Source organism: Scardinius erythrophthalmus (assembly GCF_964197995.2).
Source record: "Scardinius erythrophthalmus genome assembly, chromosome: 14".
Lineage (NCBI taxonomy): Eukaryota > Metazoa > Chordata > Actinopteri > Cypriniformes > Leuciscidae > Scardinius > Scardinius erythrophthalmus.
In genome coordinates, this window is record NC_138234.1 from 31,705,012 (window position 1) to 31,722,531 (window position 17,520).

The 17,520-nt window shown below is 37.9% G+C and overlaps 1 protein-coding gene across 6 annotated transcripts in view; it reads right to left on the bottom strand.

Annotated features, from left to right (window-relative positions):
- pcbp4 (poly(rC) binding protein 4) overlaps positions 1–17,520 on the bottom strand; it is an 85,371-nt gene that overhangs the window by 31,922 nt on the left and 35,929 nt on the right. For all 6 annotated transcript variants that reach the window (XM_081385356.1, XM_081385358.1, XM_081385357.1 and 3 more), the window contains 2 exons: positions 5,534–5,713; positions 3,356–3,379 (listed from right to left, as the gene is read on the bottom strand). In XM_081385356.1, the coding sequence (XP_081241482.1) occupies positions 3,356–3,379; positions 5,534–5,641 (132 nt within the window). In that variant the 5' untranslated portion in view covers positions 5,642–5,713. The remainder of the gene's footprint in view (positions 1–3,355; positions 3,380–5,533; positions 5,714–17,520) is intronic.

Here is a 17,520-nt window from a genome sequence, read left to right on the forward strand (position 1 = left end):
TGAAAATAGAGCTGTTTTTGACCAGGTAAAATTAGTGTTTTCTTACAATACTAATGAGAATTTTTAATTAAAGTATATTACAAACTTCTAATTTAGACCCTAAAGAATCATATTAGCTTGTACAAAAATGGCATTATATGACCCCTTTAATATAAACTATAATAGTATCTCAATGATACTAAAATCTACCTTTAAGTTTTTCATTATTTTGTACATAAAATGTATTTTTGTCAACAAAATTTAGAATTTTAGACATTTTCGTCAGAAGGCTAAATCTATGACTACAACAAATAACGTTAATATTTTCATTTTTTTTTTTTTATTCATTGCAACAATTTATGCAAGAATGATTTATGAACAAAGAAGCTAGCATGAACAAAAAGGCTGCGGAAGATGCCTTGCGTTTCATGAATGACGCCAACTAAACGACTACATCTGTTACTCTTTTTTTATTCATGTCATATAAAACATTGTCAACTGTGGCCGAGCTCTCTTTCTCCTTATAATACACAATTAACTTTCATTTCTTTCTCCTGAAGACGCATTACGAATAGTAATCGACTCTAGATAGCCCTCCCCCGCGAATATCTCCAATGAAGATTTGTGATGGAGAACCACCGGTTAACGGCACAGATTTAGTCTAGGACTGTGTTTAATCTATGTCCGGGAAACCAAGCCTTGGTATATTGATTTCACAGTGAGGAGATTTACACCACAGGCCTTCATTCATTTACTATGCTTCAGAGAAAAAACGAGAGGGGAAAAAGAAGACAACAGAGGACGTCAAAGTCATCGTTTAGCTGTTCTTATACTGGAACGTGATTAAGCATTACATGATCATCATTCCACAAATGTCACCCAAAAGCCTTGGGACAGCTGCATATTAATTCAACCCACGATGAGAGACGTACCATTTAAATTGGCCCAATGAAACGACTAACTGTGGCATAAATTAATGCATCAAACAGATGAGGGCTTTTTAACTTTTTCTTTTTGATACAGCAATGTTACACTTTGATTTAGGAAATTTGCCAGTACTGGGAACTACTGCCAGAAAGATACTCTACACAAGTATTTAAATGCAGACACAAATGCCTGGCCAGCGAACAGAAACGGCGCATAACCTCGATACCCAAGGGGTGATAGAGTTTTCAATGTGTTATGACTCAGCTTGCTAGATATAAACAAGGTTTATTTTGGTCAACAGATTAAGTTATTGTTCTGCCATGATAGTAGTTGGTAAAAAAAAAAAAAACTGGATGTAGCAGAACATAATGTAAGAGCTAACGACAACTATAGCGCCCCCTTGTGGCAAGGCTGAAAATGAAACGCACATGATGAGCGATGCTAACTACATGTTTTGCTTCGCTGCTGTGGTGAGCAGGACGAGGCAAGTGGCGTGATTAATGCGCGACACACCGGTCTCGTATCTCTCACAGAGGAGCGGAAGCATAAAAGGAGGAGCGACGGCAGTGAAGGACGAGAGAGGCCAGGCCTGGATTTTACGTTGTGTTTTGTTTTTGTTTTATTATGTGGCAGCAGTCGTTTGTGAGGGACTTCTGCCTTTACTTTTGTTTTGTATTTGTTTTATTTTGTTATTAAAAGTCTGTTGAATGTTCGCCAGTTCCCGCCTCCTTCTTCCCACAACAACATACTGCGTTACAGCTGCAAGTGTCAGAACACAATATAAAATATAGTTTGTGTAGCAAGGAATGTTTACTTGCAACTTGTAACTATGGTTCGTTACTGTTTGAAATGCTGGCAATTTCGTATAAATTCGTGCAATCTCATTTGTACATTTTCGTACAATCTGGTTACACCCTCCTGAAGGTTACATAGGTTTAGGAGTTGACCTTCATACTTAGGTGTTTTGCTTCGTCATGATAGTTTGATCTGAAATCAAAAAGTAGAATATAAATTAAGCTAACTACAACTATAGCACCCCCTGTGGTAAAGCTGAAAATGAAATGCACACAATAAGTTACACAAACTCAATGTTTTTGGTTCACTGCGATTCCAAAAGTGTCCGAATGAAATATGTATCAAGGAACATTTACTCAAGCGGCCAATAGAGTTATCAACATGTTATGATTCAGTTAGCCATCTATAAACATGTTGACGGATTAGCTAACGTTTGCAGATTGTCTTTAAACTGTTGTTCTGGCATAATAGTAGTTGATCTGAAAACGAAAACCGACTGTAGTAGAAAATATTTTATGCTAACAACAAATCAAGAACCCCTTGTGGCAACACTGAAAATTAAACACATAAAGTTTGTCTAACAAGGAACGTTTACTCAAGGGCGATAGACTTATCAACGAGTTATGATTCAGTTAGCTACCTATAAAGCTATATTAGCACTCTAGCACTTGTGGCAGCGCTGAGAATGAAACGCACAGGTTGAGCTACTGCCTTCCCAAAAGTGTCAGAACACAATATGGAATTGAATTTGCGTGGCAAGGACATTTCCATTCACATATTTGCGATAGAATATGTCCGGGCTCTACTTGTTGCAGCTAGGCTCTACTTTATCGATCGATCAGATCCCTGCAACAGGAAGTGCAGCCAAGCTTGTTCTTGATTTATTATTTGGATGTTGTGACCTGAAGATTCCACGTTTAGGACATTGCAACATACTTTGTTTACTTTTCGATTCTTTTTGTGCTAGACAACACAGTGCACTGTGTTTTCGAGAAGACGCATTTGCAGCAGCGGAGACCCCTGTGGAGCTCAGAGCGGGTCTGTGTCCTTCTGTCTGGCTCTGGTCCTGAGGCCAAGCTCTGGCAAAGGCCTAGAGACCTATTAGCAGGCCAGTTCTGAAGACAGCTTTGTATCGCAAGAGATTAATTTAGAGCCAAATAAATGCCAACAACTGTGTGTATTTGTGTTTTGTAGCTCCAGGACCTAGAGTTGGCCGAAGCAGGGAAACAAAAATCCCACAAAAATCATCTCATCAGTAGCTGACACACTGTTTACTAATCATTGTGACATCTACATTGGGCCTCTCCAAGAGATTGTGCCATGTTTAGACAATTGCACTCGCTCTGGGGATAAACAGAGCTAGATGTAGAATTTAACAATGCAATATATCCAGATCATTAATACAAATGATTTACGACTAGTCGCATTTAACAATCCATTTGCTAGGAAACATCAAGTCTTGTAGTGATACACTCTGTGGGTTTCTAATCTGCGGTTTTTGGATCGTAACCTAAAGGTTTGTGAGAAAGATTGCAAGAACAGTCTAATACAGAGGGAAAAAAACAAACCCAATAGTGACATAAAATCTCAAGACGCATCCACAAAATCTAGTAAGTCAACAGCAGGGACAACGGGAACAAAAAGAATCGCTCACCTTGCCTATGATGCTGCCGACCTCCTGTGAAAAGAGAAGCAAAGCAAATGTCAGCTTATTGATTAGCGAGCTCACTCCCCGCTCATCTGTCTGTGGGTTTTGATGAGGTAGGCTGGGTCTGGAGTATCTGTGCACTCAGGATCACGTGGAACCATATTAGATCAGGGCCCTCCAGATTCCAGAAGCACTCTGTACCTTTTAAATGTCCCATCTCAGGTTTAAAGTCAGCACAAGATGGTGTTGATAACCCATTTGATTAATGTTACCAAAAAGTGCGATATCTATGAACAAATCTATCAGGTACGAATTGGATTGTGAAAGCTGTCACCGTAGTGATGCACTGATTAGCTGTTCAGAATTTGTATTGATTTCATGTTGACTTTAGTTAAAGAGTTAGTTCACTCAAAAATATAAATGCTGCCATTAATTACTCACCTCCATGTCTTTCCAAGACTTTCGTTCATCTTCGGAACACAAATGAAGATCTTTCTGATGAAATCTGAGAGCTTTACGTCCCTCCATTGACAGTCTACGCAACTACCACTTTCAAGACCCAGAGAGGTAGTAAAGACATCATAAAAGCAATCCATGTGACTCCAGTGGTGTAACCTCAGTTGAGACGCGAGATTTCATTAAATTATCTCAGATTTCATCAAAAATATCTTAATTTGTGTTCCGAAGATGAACTAATGTGATTACGGGTTTGGAACGACATGGGGGTGGAGTAATTAATGACAGAATTTTCATTGTTTGGTGAACTATCCCTTTAAAGTATGCTTGACAAAAGGGCATACAAATCACACCCAAAGAGTATGAAGGCACATTTTAGATTGGCAGGTGGCTCAACACTCTCTTATCGCAATTTAGCTATTTAAAATTTTGGTGAATTGGTGGCAACTTCGTATAAATTTGAACAATCTCATTCATGCGTGTCCGTGCGATCTGGTTACGACCCACTGATAGTATTAGGGTGGACCTTCATGCACTCTTAAAACCATGTTTTTCTTACGTTATGAACAACATTTTTATAATCTAAAGAACTTTTTTTTCCACTATAAAGAGACTTTTGTGCATTGGAAAGGTTCCATGGATGTTATAGATTCATTAGGGAACGTCAATGCTAATATAGGACCTTTATTTTCTAAAAATCATACTTTTCTGTACAAATCTATTCTACAAATTCCTACCCAATCTGTACCCCATAAAAGAGTTATGTTTTCTCAAGAGTTTGGGTTGGGTTTCTTTTGATTTTTGTTATAACTGGCTGAAAAAAGAGTTTGAAGGATGATGTCATGCACCACTTATTAAGCTGTGACATCATGTACGAATGTTTCTGGAAAAGTTTTCAGCAAGGATGTGTGCTTTGAGCTGCCAAGAATGTAAGGGATCACTTAAGTCTTGAAGGATCTCCGTTTATCCTCATTGAAAGATCAAGTTACAATCTGTTGATGAGAATTAAGGTAAAATAAATTGGCACATAAATCATATAAATGTGGCAGTTTATTAACGGTTCATTATGTTTTCATTGGTTTTTCATGACTCTTTTTAATGACTCATTCCTTTTTAGAGATATGCAAATGAGAAATATCAAGGAGTTTTAGGCACGTGGTAGGAAATCTGTCACTGCCAGCTGGCTGACAGTTAAACGAACATGTTGACAACACTGTAATGACATGGCAATGAAATCTACAACCATTTGTTTACTAAGAACTTGAATTCAAGTAGATTCAAAACATTTGGAAGAAGTAAAATACTCTGAAGAATCTAGTTGCAAATAATCATGGCATGATTTCCACACTGTTTTACACTAAACGAACATATGGAAGAATTATCTAATTAATAGTTAATCAGAAATGTTAATATTTAATAAATGTACTTAAACAAATGTATCAATACACAGTAATAAAAAGCAATATACGATGCATTCATTCTATCCAATTCAGGTAAATCAGAGATTGTATTAAACCATCTCTGTATTGACAGGTTGAGCCACTGAGAGTACATGCGAAACTAGTCTACTGACATTGAGTTTAAGATTATTAGAAGTTAATAAGATCATTAGAAGTTTTGGTACAAATCAGTATCATTTTGAAATGTACATGTCGATTTTGGGTTCGTACTCCCAGTGTCGTCTTGCACTGAAAATACTAATCGTTTGTGATGTCTATGTGTGTTTACCTTTCCGTGCATGAGCAGCCGGAGAGTTAGAGTGACATTCATGCCTCCATCTCCAAAATCCTGCTCACAGTTCATCCTGACGTGGGATTCAGACCCAGGGAGACGCATGAAAGATGCTCTACGGATGATGGAATGGGCAGGGAGGGGGGGAAGCAGGACTCTCTCCTTCCACTCACCACTCTGGAAAAACAACACAAAACATGTCAATAACTTAAAGTGCCCATATAATGCTATTTTAAATGTTGATCATTTGGTTTTGAAGGTCTCCTACAATAGATTTACATGCATCAATGGTTAAAAAACACTTTCATTTTCTCATAATATGCATTGCACATCACCTCATTTCTCAAAGCGTTTAAAAACGGTTCGTTTAAAGAAGTCTCTTTAAACTCCTCCTTTCTGAGAGTCTACTCTGCTGTGATTGGTCAGATGGCCCAATCTGTTGTGATTGGTCTACTCTACTCTGATTGGTCAGATGGCCCAGTTTGTTGTGATTGGTCTACTCTGCTCTGATTGGTCAGATGGCCCAGTCTGTTGTGATTGGTCTACTCTGCTCTGATTGGTCAGATGGCTCAGTCTGTTGTGATTGGTCTACTCTACTCTGATTGGTCAGATGGCCCAGTTTGTTGTGATTGGTCTACTCTGCTCTGATTGGTCAGATGGCCCAGTCTGTTGTGATTGGTCTACTCTACTCTGATTGGTCAGATGGCCCAGTCTGTTGTGATTGGTTTACTGCTTACAGCACGTTCCAGAAACAAAATGCCTATTACCATACCTGAATTTTAGCTCTGGAGCTTTTATACACAGTGATACAAACAGTAACAATGGCATTGCTTATTCTGTATCAGTTCCAGCCAGAGTCCTCATTCTTTCAGAAGTGCATGCAAAGTGGATTCACAGCGCTGAAAACAGCGCCTTCTCGACATGTCGACAAAACAAACCAACCACAATTGCTGACGGCTAATTTTGGCAGATCAGAATAAATTCTTTCTTCTAGGAAACAACTTTATTTGTCATGGACTTTGATCTTTGAAACTTTGCAGACCTTTTACATTCACAAACTACTATATCACACACTGCATGAAAGGTAATGTCCGGAAAACTTTACCACTAGAATAAAATATACTTTAGTTTTATTCAACCTGTTCCAGAAATGTCAGCTACTTCTATATTTATGCGCATTTTGCCTTCATCGGGACTTGAAAGAATGGGTGGGATTGGAAAACGACCCCAACCCAGATTCAAACCGGTGTTGGTTTCTGTTTGCCTTGACAGGAGTCTGCGTGTCTCACAGCGGTAAATAAGAAGATCTGTAATAGCCACGCCATCTGCTCTTATGTGCAAAGTATTCAGTTAAGTGAGGACAACCATGACAAGTGAATCCAACAATGCCTCAGCAGCTGAATGATGACAATGAGGTGTTCTGTTACAGTGGCACCAAAGTCAGCATAACCAATTTAGCCAATCTCACAAAGCAGGAGAGGACGACTGTAAGTGCTTGTTGAAATGATCCCCACCGCATGCTCCACATTTTTTGGTGAAGGCCCAGAAGTGGAGTAAGAGGTGAAGCTGGTCTTGGCAATTTTGTTCTTTTTGATACAAGCAATTGCAGTTTTTCTGCATACCTGCCTCTGCATGAAAGAAAAACCACAGGCTCTATTGAGACCATCTGATGGCTTTTTTAGGCAGTGTTTTGTAAAGAGCAGTGGGAGATATTCAAGATGGCAAATCTAAACCAACCAACACTCTGAATAAATAAATAAATTAATTAATTAATAAACAGGCAATTATATTATAGACCCTTATGACTATGTCAAGGTCAAACATATCAGATCATTTTACCTTTTTAATGACAATGCTCAGGTTGTAAAATGGCATGTGGTGCGCTCTCCACAAAATGTAAAAAAGAGTTGATGTTGAGAAATGAAGAAAGAAAAAGCATTGCAAAATGTTTTGCTTGTAACCTACATCTCCTGAGAGATCAGAATCAAGCTTACTTAGCACTCACAAATTTCAGTCAGCTTCTAAACATCCTCAAAATTAGATTGCATGAGTCATAATTTAAAACTTGATTGGCAAGTGTTGTTGAAGCTTCGGGGTGAATGAAACAAGCTCGCAACCCTCAGAGGAACTGCTACATCAGTTGTCACGAGTGCTAAAACAGCGATGTCACAGCATGCTAATGGCAAACTCGGTTGAGCAGTTGATGAGTCTGAGAACCAAACGCACCAACATCTGCTCATCGTAACACCACTCAGATTCACCCACATTGCGGTTTTCTGAAAACTGCCGACAGGTTAATTAAAGCTGCCGTTGATGCGGCCGCTCAATTACAGGTGTGGGTGTGTGTTTTCAGATAACACTGGAAGACATCCACGATTTTCAACGTCAATCGGGGCTCCAAAAAAAGTAGGTCAGAAATCCAAAAAGAAAAGCAGAAGCCCACGAGAGGCATCGATGAGGCCGTCGTGTAGGAGTTTGGCAGTGAGTCATTTGGACGCTCATGTCCACGGGTGGTGCTGGCATATGCATGTCATTAGTGCAAAGCGATCGCTACTTGTGCCTGTCTCGTTTTCTTCTCTTCCCTCAAGGCGATCCACCAACCTATTAGAAGAAGAGACGGCAAGATGAATAGGAGAGAGAAGGTGCCCACTGGTTTGCACCTGTGGTCGCAGGGATTTTGCCAAGTTGAATGTGTTTCTGGATCTTCTGTTGGTCCTGTCACAACATCCTGTTAAGCAACCCCTAAAGCCCTATAAACTAGGGCCCTATGAAACAGGGCTGTCATCAACTAAAACTAAAATCTTATATTTTTGTTACTTAAAATTAGGGCTGACTTCTAATAGTCGAGGATTCGACGATTCGATTCGGAGAGGTCTGATTCGACTATGAACCTCATAGTCGAATACATGGGCGTCAGTTTGGTTTGAAATGTGCTGGGGACAGAGACGCATTCGCATTTTCAGAAGGGCTGGGTACCATTTTTATTTTATTTTTTCAGGTCATGTTTTGAAAGACGATGTCCTGTAGCTTACTAATGTAAATAAATAAAAATGTATTCAAAAATCTGCTTCACATTTTCAGCAGGGCTGCGGAGCGGCTGTGAGTTGACTCCACACGGTTCTCATGTGCGTTAAAAGCTTTACATGGTTTAATGTACCTAAACAATGATTACCAAATTCCCCTCTCATGTTGCTCCACATAACCACTTAAAATGGTAAAAAAAATCGAACCCAGAGTCCAATTATTATGGACGTTAACTGATATTAAGCGTTTCTGCTTCACATTTTCAGCAGAGCTGCGGAGCGGCTGTGAGTTGACTCCACACGGTTCTCATGTGCGTTAAAAAGCTGACTCCACACGGTTCTCATGTGCGTTAAAAAGCTTTACGTTGTTTAATGTACCTAAACAACGATTACCAAATTTCCCTCTCATATTGCTCCTCATAACCAATGAAAATGGTCAAAAAATCGAACCCAGAGTCCAATTATTATGGACGTTATCTGATATTAAGCGTTTCTGCTTCACATTTTCAGCAGAGCTGCTGTGAGTTGACTCCACGCGGTTCTCATGGGCGTGAAAAAGCTTTACGTGATTTAATGTACCTAAACAACCATCACCAAATTTCTCTCTCATATTGCTCCTCATGTTTATGAAATGTTATGATATATGTGTGATATATATGTGTTTTTTAGCTCTTTTGTTTGAAATGGAAAAAATCTAGCTGCTATCTAAAAAAAAAAAAGAAAAAAAAAGATTCGACTATCAGTCGACTACGGCAAAATCTAACGAATCAGATTCGACTATGAAAATCCTTAGTCGAAAACAGCCCTACTTAAAATACTTAAAAAAATATAAACATTAACTGAAATAAAACATATTTACATACAGTGAGGAAAATAAGTATTTGAACACCCTGCTATTTTGCAAGTTCTCCCACTTGGAAATCATGGAGGGGTCTGAAATTGTCATCGTAGGTGCATGTCCACTGTGAGAGACATAATCTAAAAAAAAAATCCAGAAATCACAATATAAGATTTTTTAACTATTTATTTGTATGATACAGCTGCAAATAAGTATTTGAACACCTGTCTATCAGCTAGAATTCTGACCCTCAAACACCTGTTAGTCTGCCTTTAAAATGTCCACCTCCACTCCATTTATTATCCTAAATTAGATGCACCTGTTTGAGGTCGTTAGCTGCATAAAGACACCTGTCCACCCCATACAATCAGTAAGAATCTAACTACTAACATGGCCAAGACCAAAGAGCTGTCCAAAGACACTAGAGACAAAATTGTACACCTCCACAAGGCTGGAAAGGGCTACGGGGAAATTGCCAAGCAGCTTGGTGAAAAAAGGTCCACTGTTGGAGCAATCATTAGAAAATGGAAGAAGCTAAACATGACTGTCAATCTCCCTCGGACTGGGGCTCCATGCAAGATCTCACCTCGTGGGGTCTCAATGATCCTAAGAAAGGTGAGAAATCAGCCCAGAACTACACGGGAGGAGCTGGTCAATGACCTGAAAATAGCTGGGACCACCGTTTCCAAGGTTACTGTTGGTAATACACTAAGACGTCATGGTTTGAAATCATGGCACAGAAGGTTCCCCTGCTTAAACCAGCACATGTCAAGGACCGTCTTAAGTTTGCCAATGACCTTTTGGATGATCCAGAGGAGTCATGGGAGAAAGTCATGTGGTCAGATGAGACCAAAATAGAACTTTTTGGTCATAATTCCACTAAACGTGTTTGGAGGAAGAAGAATGATGAGTACCATCCCAAGAACACCATCCCTACTGTGAAGCATGGGGGTGGTAGCATCATGCTTTGGGGGTGTTTTTCTGCACATGGGACAGGGCGACTGCACTGTGTTAAGGAGAGGATGACCGGGGCCATGTATTGCGAGATTTTGGGGAACAACCTCCTTCCCTCAGTTAGAGCATTGAAGATGGGTCGAGGCTGGGTCTTCCAACATGACAATGACCCGAAGCACACAGCCAGGATAACCAAGGAGTGGCTCTGTAAGAAGCATATCAAGGTTCTGGCGTGGCCTAGCCAGTCTCCAGACCTAAACCCAATAGAGAATCTTTGGAGGGAGCTCAAACTCCGTGTTTCTCAGCGACAGCCCAGAAACCTGACTGATCTAGAGAAGATCTGTGTGGAGGAGTGGGCCAAAATCCCTCCTGCAGTGTGTGCAAACCTGGTGAAAAACTACGGGAAACGTTTGACCTCTGTAATTGCAAACAAAGGCTACTGTACCAAATATTAACATTGATTTTCTCAGGTGTTCAAATACTTATTTGCAGCTGTATCATACAAATAAATAGTTAAAAAATCATACATTGTGATTTCTAGATTTTTTTTTTTAGATTATGTCTCTCACAGTGGACATGCACCTACGATGACAGTTTCAGACCCCTCCATGATTTCTAAGTGGGAGAACTTGCAAAATAGCAGGGTGTTCAAATACTTATTTTCCTCACTGTATATTTTTTCGTTCCAAGGCAACATTCCTCATTTTATTTAGTTTAACTTGATGTACTAAAATAACTAAAACTGAAAAAAAGTGTGTATTTTGCCCTTTTTATTAAAAAAATAATAATAATTTAAAATATTAATACATCTATAATAATATCCCAGTAATACTAAAATAACACTGCTATGACATTTGTTTTATTTTTTCCCAAATTCTGTTTTATTTTATTTTTCCAAATTCCATGCTTTCTATTTCAATTTCTCTGGATTCTGTTTTAATGGTTTAAATCAATTGTATTAGTCAAAGGATGTCTAAAGGATGTCTAATTAATTAATATCTTAATACTATTGTATTATTATTTAAAAAAAAAAAAGTTTAACAATAGTGCTCTATGAAATGTATTTTCTTTTTTCAGAAATTATTTGTGTTTCATATAATTTTCGGGTGGATATTTTGTTTGGATTCAGTGTTTTATGATTTAATATAAATTTAGTGATAAATCATAAAACTTTTTTTGAAAAAAAAAAATGTAATCAAATTAAATTTGAACAATTCCTTTCATTTTTTGGCAAACAAAGTACAGCACAACAGAGGTTTGCTGTTTAAAATAAAACATAAATTAATTATTATTTTTTTTAATTCTTTAAAATAATTGTTTTAATAAATGGTATTATTAGTATTAACACTTTAAGAAGTACATTATACTGCACAATATTACATGTCTGTCATAATTTCTTTAAACTAAACCAAACTTTTATTTTGGCGGGTTGTGGTTTCTGTGTGTCTCAATAGTGATAGTTTTTATCAAATGAAATACTGAAATGCTGTGAAGTGACTCTCAGAGCAGCTCTAGATATGAAATTCATGTCCTTATTTAGTGAGACAACGCTGAAAACACCATGAGCGTCACATGTTCTTGAGTATAATTCAGAGACAGACTTTATATTTAAATAGCAGCCATTTTGTAGTTTAAAATCCACAGACACTACTGAGGTCAACTTTCAAGTTGTCTGTGTTACTACAGTACCAATTTCACCAGAAATTCAACCAAGAAACATACGCAAATTATGTCGGTAGGTATTAAAACAACTGCCTGAAGTTTTTGCTGACTGTTAAGGCTCCCTGCTAGCCAATAATCAAATACATAAAAGTAATCTAACTTAGTTTGCTAAGACTTTGGCAAAGGCGCTTTTGGGTGTTCCCTGCCTCCGTCCACCCACAACCACTAAACCACAGCCCAAACCATAAAATGAAGCCAGAAATGTTGTTCCTGGACCAACAACAATGTTTATGCATCCTACTGTTTATCTTCCTATACTGCAAGATTATTTACACCTCTGTATATACAAGAACCTGTAGCAATATTTTTGTTGGAACACAATCTCTCATCTAATTAATGCTAATCACCTGTAAATCTCTCTACTCTTTATGTGTAATACACACACACATGTAATGAAGATTAATTAGCAGTGCTAATTGACGCTTCGCCGCCCTGTGGTGTGTGAAAATATGGATTGTCAAGACTGGCCACAGTCTATTACAGAAGAGCTCTATGTTTTATGCATCTTAATGCATCTCTACACTATTGATAATATAAAATAGATTTTTCCCCATCAATTTTTGGTGAAATTTCGCTACTGTGGCCACGCCATCAAACAAATATTAATTTCTTCAATATCTGAAGATTTTAGCTCTTTATCATCACCCAGATTTATCCTTGTTTGGACATGCATGGATTTGAATAAGCATTTATGATGGATTTTCTTGAAAACGGTGTTTGCTTGGCCTAAAATTCTGATTAAAGCAAAAATATATTATTTCAACACGATCTCACGGCAATTCGTACGTATTTTACGAGGTGGCTAATTCGTACAAATTCATATAACCTCACTTGTACGAATTCGTAAGATCTTTGCTAAATCGGGCATATTTTACGAGTTGCCCAATTCGTATGAATTCGTACGAATGGCCTCCCCCTGACCCCGACCCTAAATCTACCCATCACTGGGGTTCAGACAAATCGTACGATATCGTACGAGTGAGGTCGTACGAATTTGTACGAATTAGCCACCTCGTACTCACTCGCACGAATTCATACGAATTTGTCGTGAGATAGCGTTGGGTATTCGGATTCTAGAAACCAGAAAATTGGCTTAATCTGGTTTATAGCAATCACTGCATTTACATGATGCTTACATAATCGGAATATGACCAAATTCTGAATATCCTTGTGCATGCAAATGCAACCATGCAATTCTGATATCAGAATGTAATACTATAAGCATCCATGGTATTTACATGGTACCCCAAGGAAAACATTATCATGGTAAGCATGTCTAAACCTTATAAATAAAACACCTCACGTGTCCTTATATAAATTTAACATGTAACATTGACCACATGCCGTGAACTACTATCCAAAATGCACAAGATTTGAATGCATTTCATAGCACAGCTTGAGATCGATACATGCTCTTGCACTGACATTAAGAAGCACCTGTCCTCACGCTGGGAAGGGTTTGGATATGAACACAAACTCAGGATTCATTCAAAGCATCTGTATGCAGGGAGGTGTTCTAGGTCACAGCAGAGCGCTGATATTTGCATTGGTCTGGTTTTCTCTTTCGCTCTCTCTCTCTCTCTTCTTTCCATGTTTGACACGCAGCTCAAATACACACCCTGCCAGTCAAGGCCGTACACGCTAATGTGTCGGTTCACTGCGTGCTTGTCTTGCAGCTCCCCCCCACCTTCACCCCCGTCAACATTCATAATGGCGCATTCCATGAATGCAAGAGCTGTTACAGGAAACCACCAAACTGAGAAGGGAAGGGGAGCCCTAGACACTAGGACCTTGATGAATACTTGGGAATTATTGCATTCTGCATCGTCAAGTCACCTTTATTTATATAGCGCTTAATACAATTCAGATTGTTTCAAAGCAGCTTCACAATAATAAACAGGGAAATAATAATGATGTCAAAATTATTAAATATGAGGGATTATTGTTTTACATGCTTTGCTGTTTAAATGAGCCATTGTAGTTTTCTTTCCTGAAAAAATCCACGAAACAAGCTTTTGCTGCTGTACCTTTAAGTATGTAAATAAGCTGAGTTTTGATTGGCTAACCTCTTTGCATATGAAATGACTAACACTTTCCTATTGATTGGAGGTTTAGTGCAAAAACAAAAAATTTAAATCTGATCCCTTCAGCATCCTATAGGAAAGAAAAATCTAATAAAATATCTTTAATATCTCAAATGTATCTCCTAGACATCAGTGAGATTAAATGGAAAGCTAACTGAGACTTGTGCTTAAATATCCGGTGGAATAGGTCTCAGTAATCTCGTCTAGAGTTTTCCAGTTTCTCAAAATGCGATAAGATTTGTCGAGATACCAAGTTTGCGATCAAAAGGCAACCATATTGAATGTTGTTTAACAAATTTTCATGGGTGAAATCCAGTCTTACAATCTGTTATTTCGCGTGAGGGAAAGGGTTTTCCCCAAGCAGATTTTGCAACGGATTCAAGATGGTTGCGCAAATTCACAGTGTTGACCAACAGAAAGCAGCATGGTTTAAAAGAAGTGATCGACCAATATATCGCCAAGGCCAATATTTGGCATTTTTAAAGTATCGGTATAAGTAAAATTGTTTCTGTTTGGCCGATGTGTCTGAACACTTTTGATGTCGCTGAGAACGCCAGAGCCTGATCACACAACGCTCCCATTCTCCATCGTCATTAGTTTACGATCTGTTTAATAGTTGTGTCTAATACGTTATTAGAGAAAACTGTTAAACAAAGAAAGTATTTCTATGTATTTACGTTTATATTATTTGTAATAATAGGCAAACACTATAATACTCTCTCATTTACTGTCAGCAATCAGCAATTACGCATTCATATCAAAACTAATCTTTGAATATCTAATAAACATTTCCCACACAGCAACATAGTGTCGGCCCAGATCTACGCGTTGAATCAACATGTACCAGATGTGGCTCGGATCTGGGCCGACACTATGTTGCCGTCATTCATTTCATAAACCTTGCAGACTTGTGGACAGTAGAGTTCAAATTTACTGGAGATGAACAAACTTTAAACCCTCGATTTCAAACTACGTAAGGGTTAATGCCCGACGAGGTGTCCATTGTCAGGTATTAATGGACGACGGCGAGGCGTGAACCGTCCGACACGCAGCGGAGGTCCATTAATACCTGGCAGTGGACACCTCGAAGGGCATTAACCCGCTTATACCATGGTCACTTGCCAAATAACACATTTTTAAAACATTAGTTTATATTTTAATTCGTTTTACAATCGAAATCTAAAGTTTTTTCAAACAATAACTTGGTTTCCCTGGTTACGCCTGACGGTTTATTTAGCAATCGGAGATATTTATAGTCCGCTCGATTTATAGTCCGTATAGATACTTTGACTGCCTGTTGCTATGGTTACTCACAGCTGATGTCGCCAGCGCATTTATTTATTAATTTTGAACGGTAAACAGTCAGTTTCACCAGAACTCCTTTACTAGGTGTCCTCCATCACTTTTTAATGGACACCCTGCAGCCAATCAGAATCGAGTATTCACCCAGACCATGGGTGAATAAGCTGTTATAATAAATATATAATCTTTACATCGGCCATCAGCAACCCTGCTCTCCCAGATATCGCCATCGGCCATCAAAAAAATAAATCAATATCAGTTGACCACTATTTAGAAGTGGCCCACGAAATTTCACTAATGTGACTGCGCCTTTACTGCAACTGCAAACTCCATTATGTATTTCAAGCTACAACAAAGCTATAAAAGTAGTGGGATGTTTCATCCAGGCCTGATTTGAGATAAACTGAGCTCATACACTGTACCTTCTAAGGTTGTAGATACTGTGTGAGCTGGATTAATCTCAAATTCAAAGGACTTTCTCGGACGTCCATCAGCACACAACAGAATTTCTATTACACCCAATGACATTACGTCTCAGTGTACATGAATTATGGAACTGATTTCGAATACTTGTAAGGTGGGGTTAAAACCATTCTTTGGATCCCTGTCAACCCCCAATTCCCTTCCTCTTTCCCAGTGACCCACGGATGACTGATTCACGGCCTGTCCCAAGGGTTGTTTGGCAATATTGACATTATTCCCCCAAATCATACAAGCTTCTGTCTCTTTAAACGCTGTGCTGTCCTTGGACTAGACGCTTTATTAACATCACACAAGGGCTGTGTTAATGTTATTGTTGTGTGAATTACATTGGCGATATGAAAAGAAGCTGTTTAAAAGCACTGGGTCTAATCTCTAAAGCAGGACAACAATGAGCCAGCAGACCTTGGGTAAATAATATTTTCTCTGCGGGAAAAAAGCGTTTGTGGTTATTTAAATTTGCTAAAAAAAATCCCTGCATGAACCCATTGCAAAACTGTCTGAAGTCTGAAGCATTGAAATGCAAACAGAGAGTGTATTATATATAAGAAAATAACTCGTTTTATTTTATGATTTTTATACTGCAGATATATTTATGCTCCAATTAGCAGTGCACTGACAGTCATAAATGAACTCGTTAATCAGTTTTCAGAAACATCCTTAAAAACAGAACGTTGATTAGAAAATTTGTTCGGAGATCATGTAATAATTAATGCATAGAATAAAAAAACAAGTGGAAATACTTATTAAAAAATAAATACAAAAATAAAAAATACATTAACACACACTTATGTAATATATATATATATATATATATATATATATATATATATATATATATATATATACTGCGCTCACTGCTCTGCAGATTTTATGCATATTTATTTAATACATGTTTATTTAATGTATTTTTTATGTAATCCTTGTATACTACATTGATCTGTAAATATCCTGAATTAAAAAGAAAAATCAAACAAGTCAAATATACATGTTGCATAAGTGTCCCAATTATGAATGCGAATGCCAAATATCTAATATCAAATGTGTTTTGCAATGTATGCACATGAAACAACATCCAAACAGTGGGGAAAAAAAAACAAGTGGAAATTACTTAATAAAAATAATAAATACATGAAAATTACATAAAAACACACTTATGTATTAAATAAAATATATTTAAAAACTACCCTCACTGATTCTATGTAGTTGTTTATTTAAGGCATGTTTATTTATTGGATTTTGTATATTACTCTTATCTGTCATTCATCACATATCCGAATTATCCCAAATCTGACACAAATATATAACCATAAATCAGTGGCAGTTAAGAATGTGAATGCCAAATACCTAATCTCAAATGGTTTTTTTTGCTGTTTACACACAAGCGAGATCCAATCTGTAGTAATTTGGAACTGATTGCCAATGTAAGCGAAATGGATTTTCCTAAAAAAACAAGTTATTAAAAAGAAAAATCACACCTAACATGTGCTTTTCTCCGCATTCTTGCAGAGAGGAGTATTCACACTATATAACTCGCCGAAGTGTAAGGCAGAACACAAAGACAAAACAAGATCATGCAGT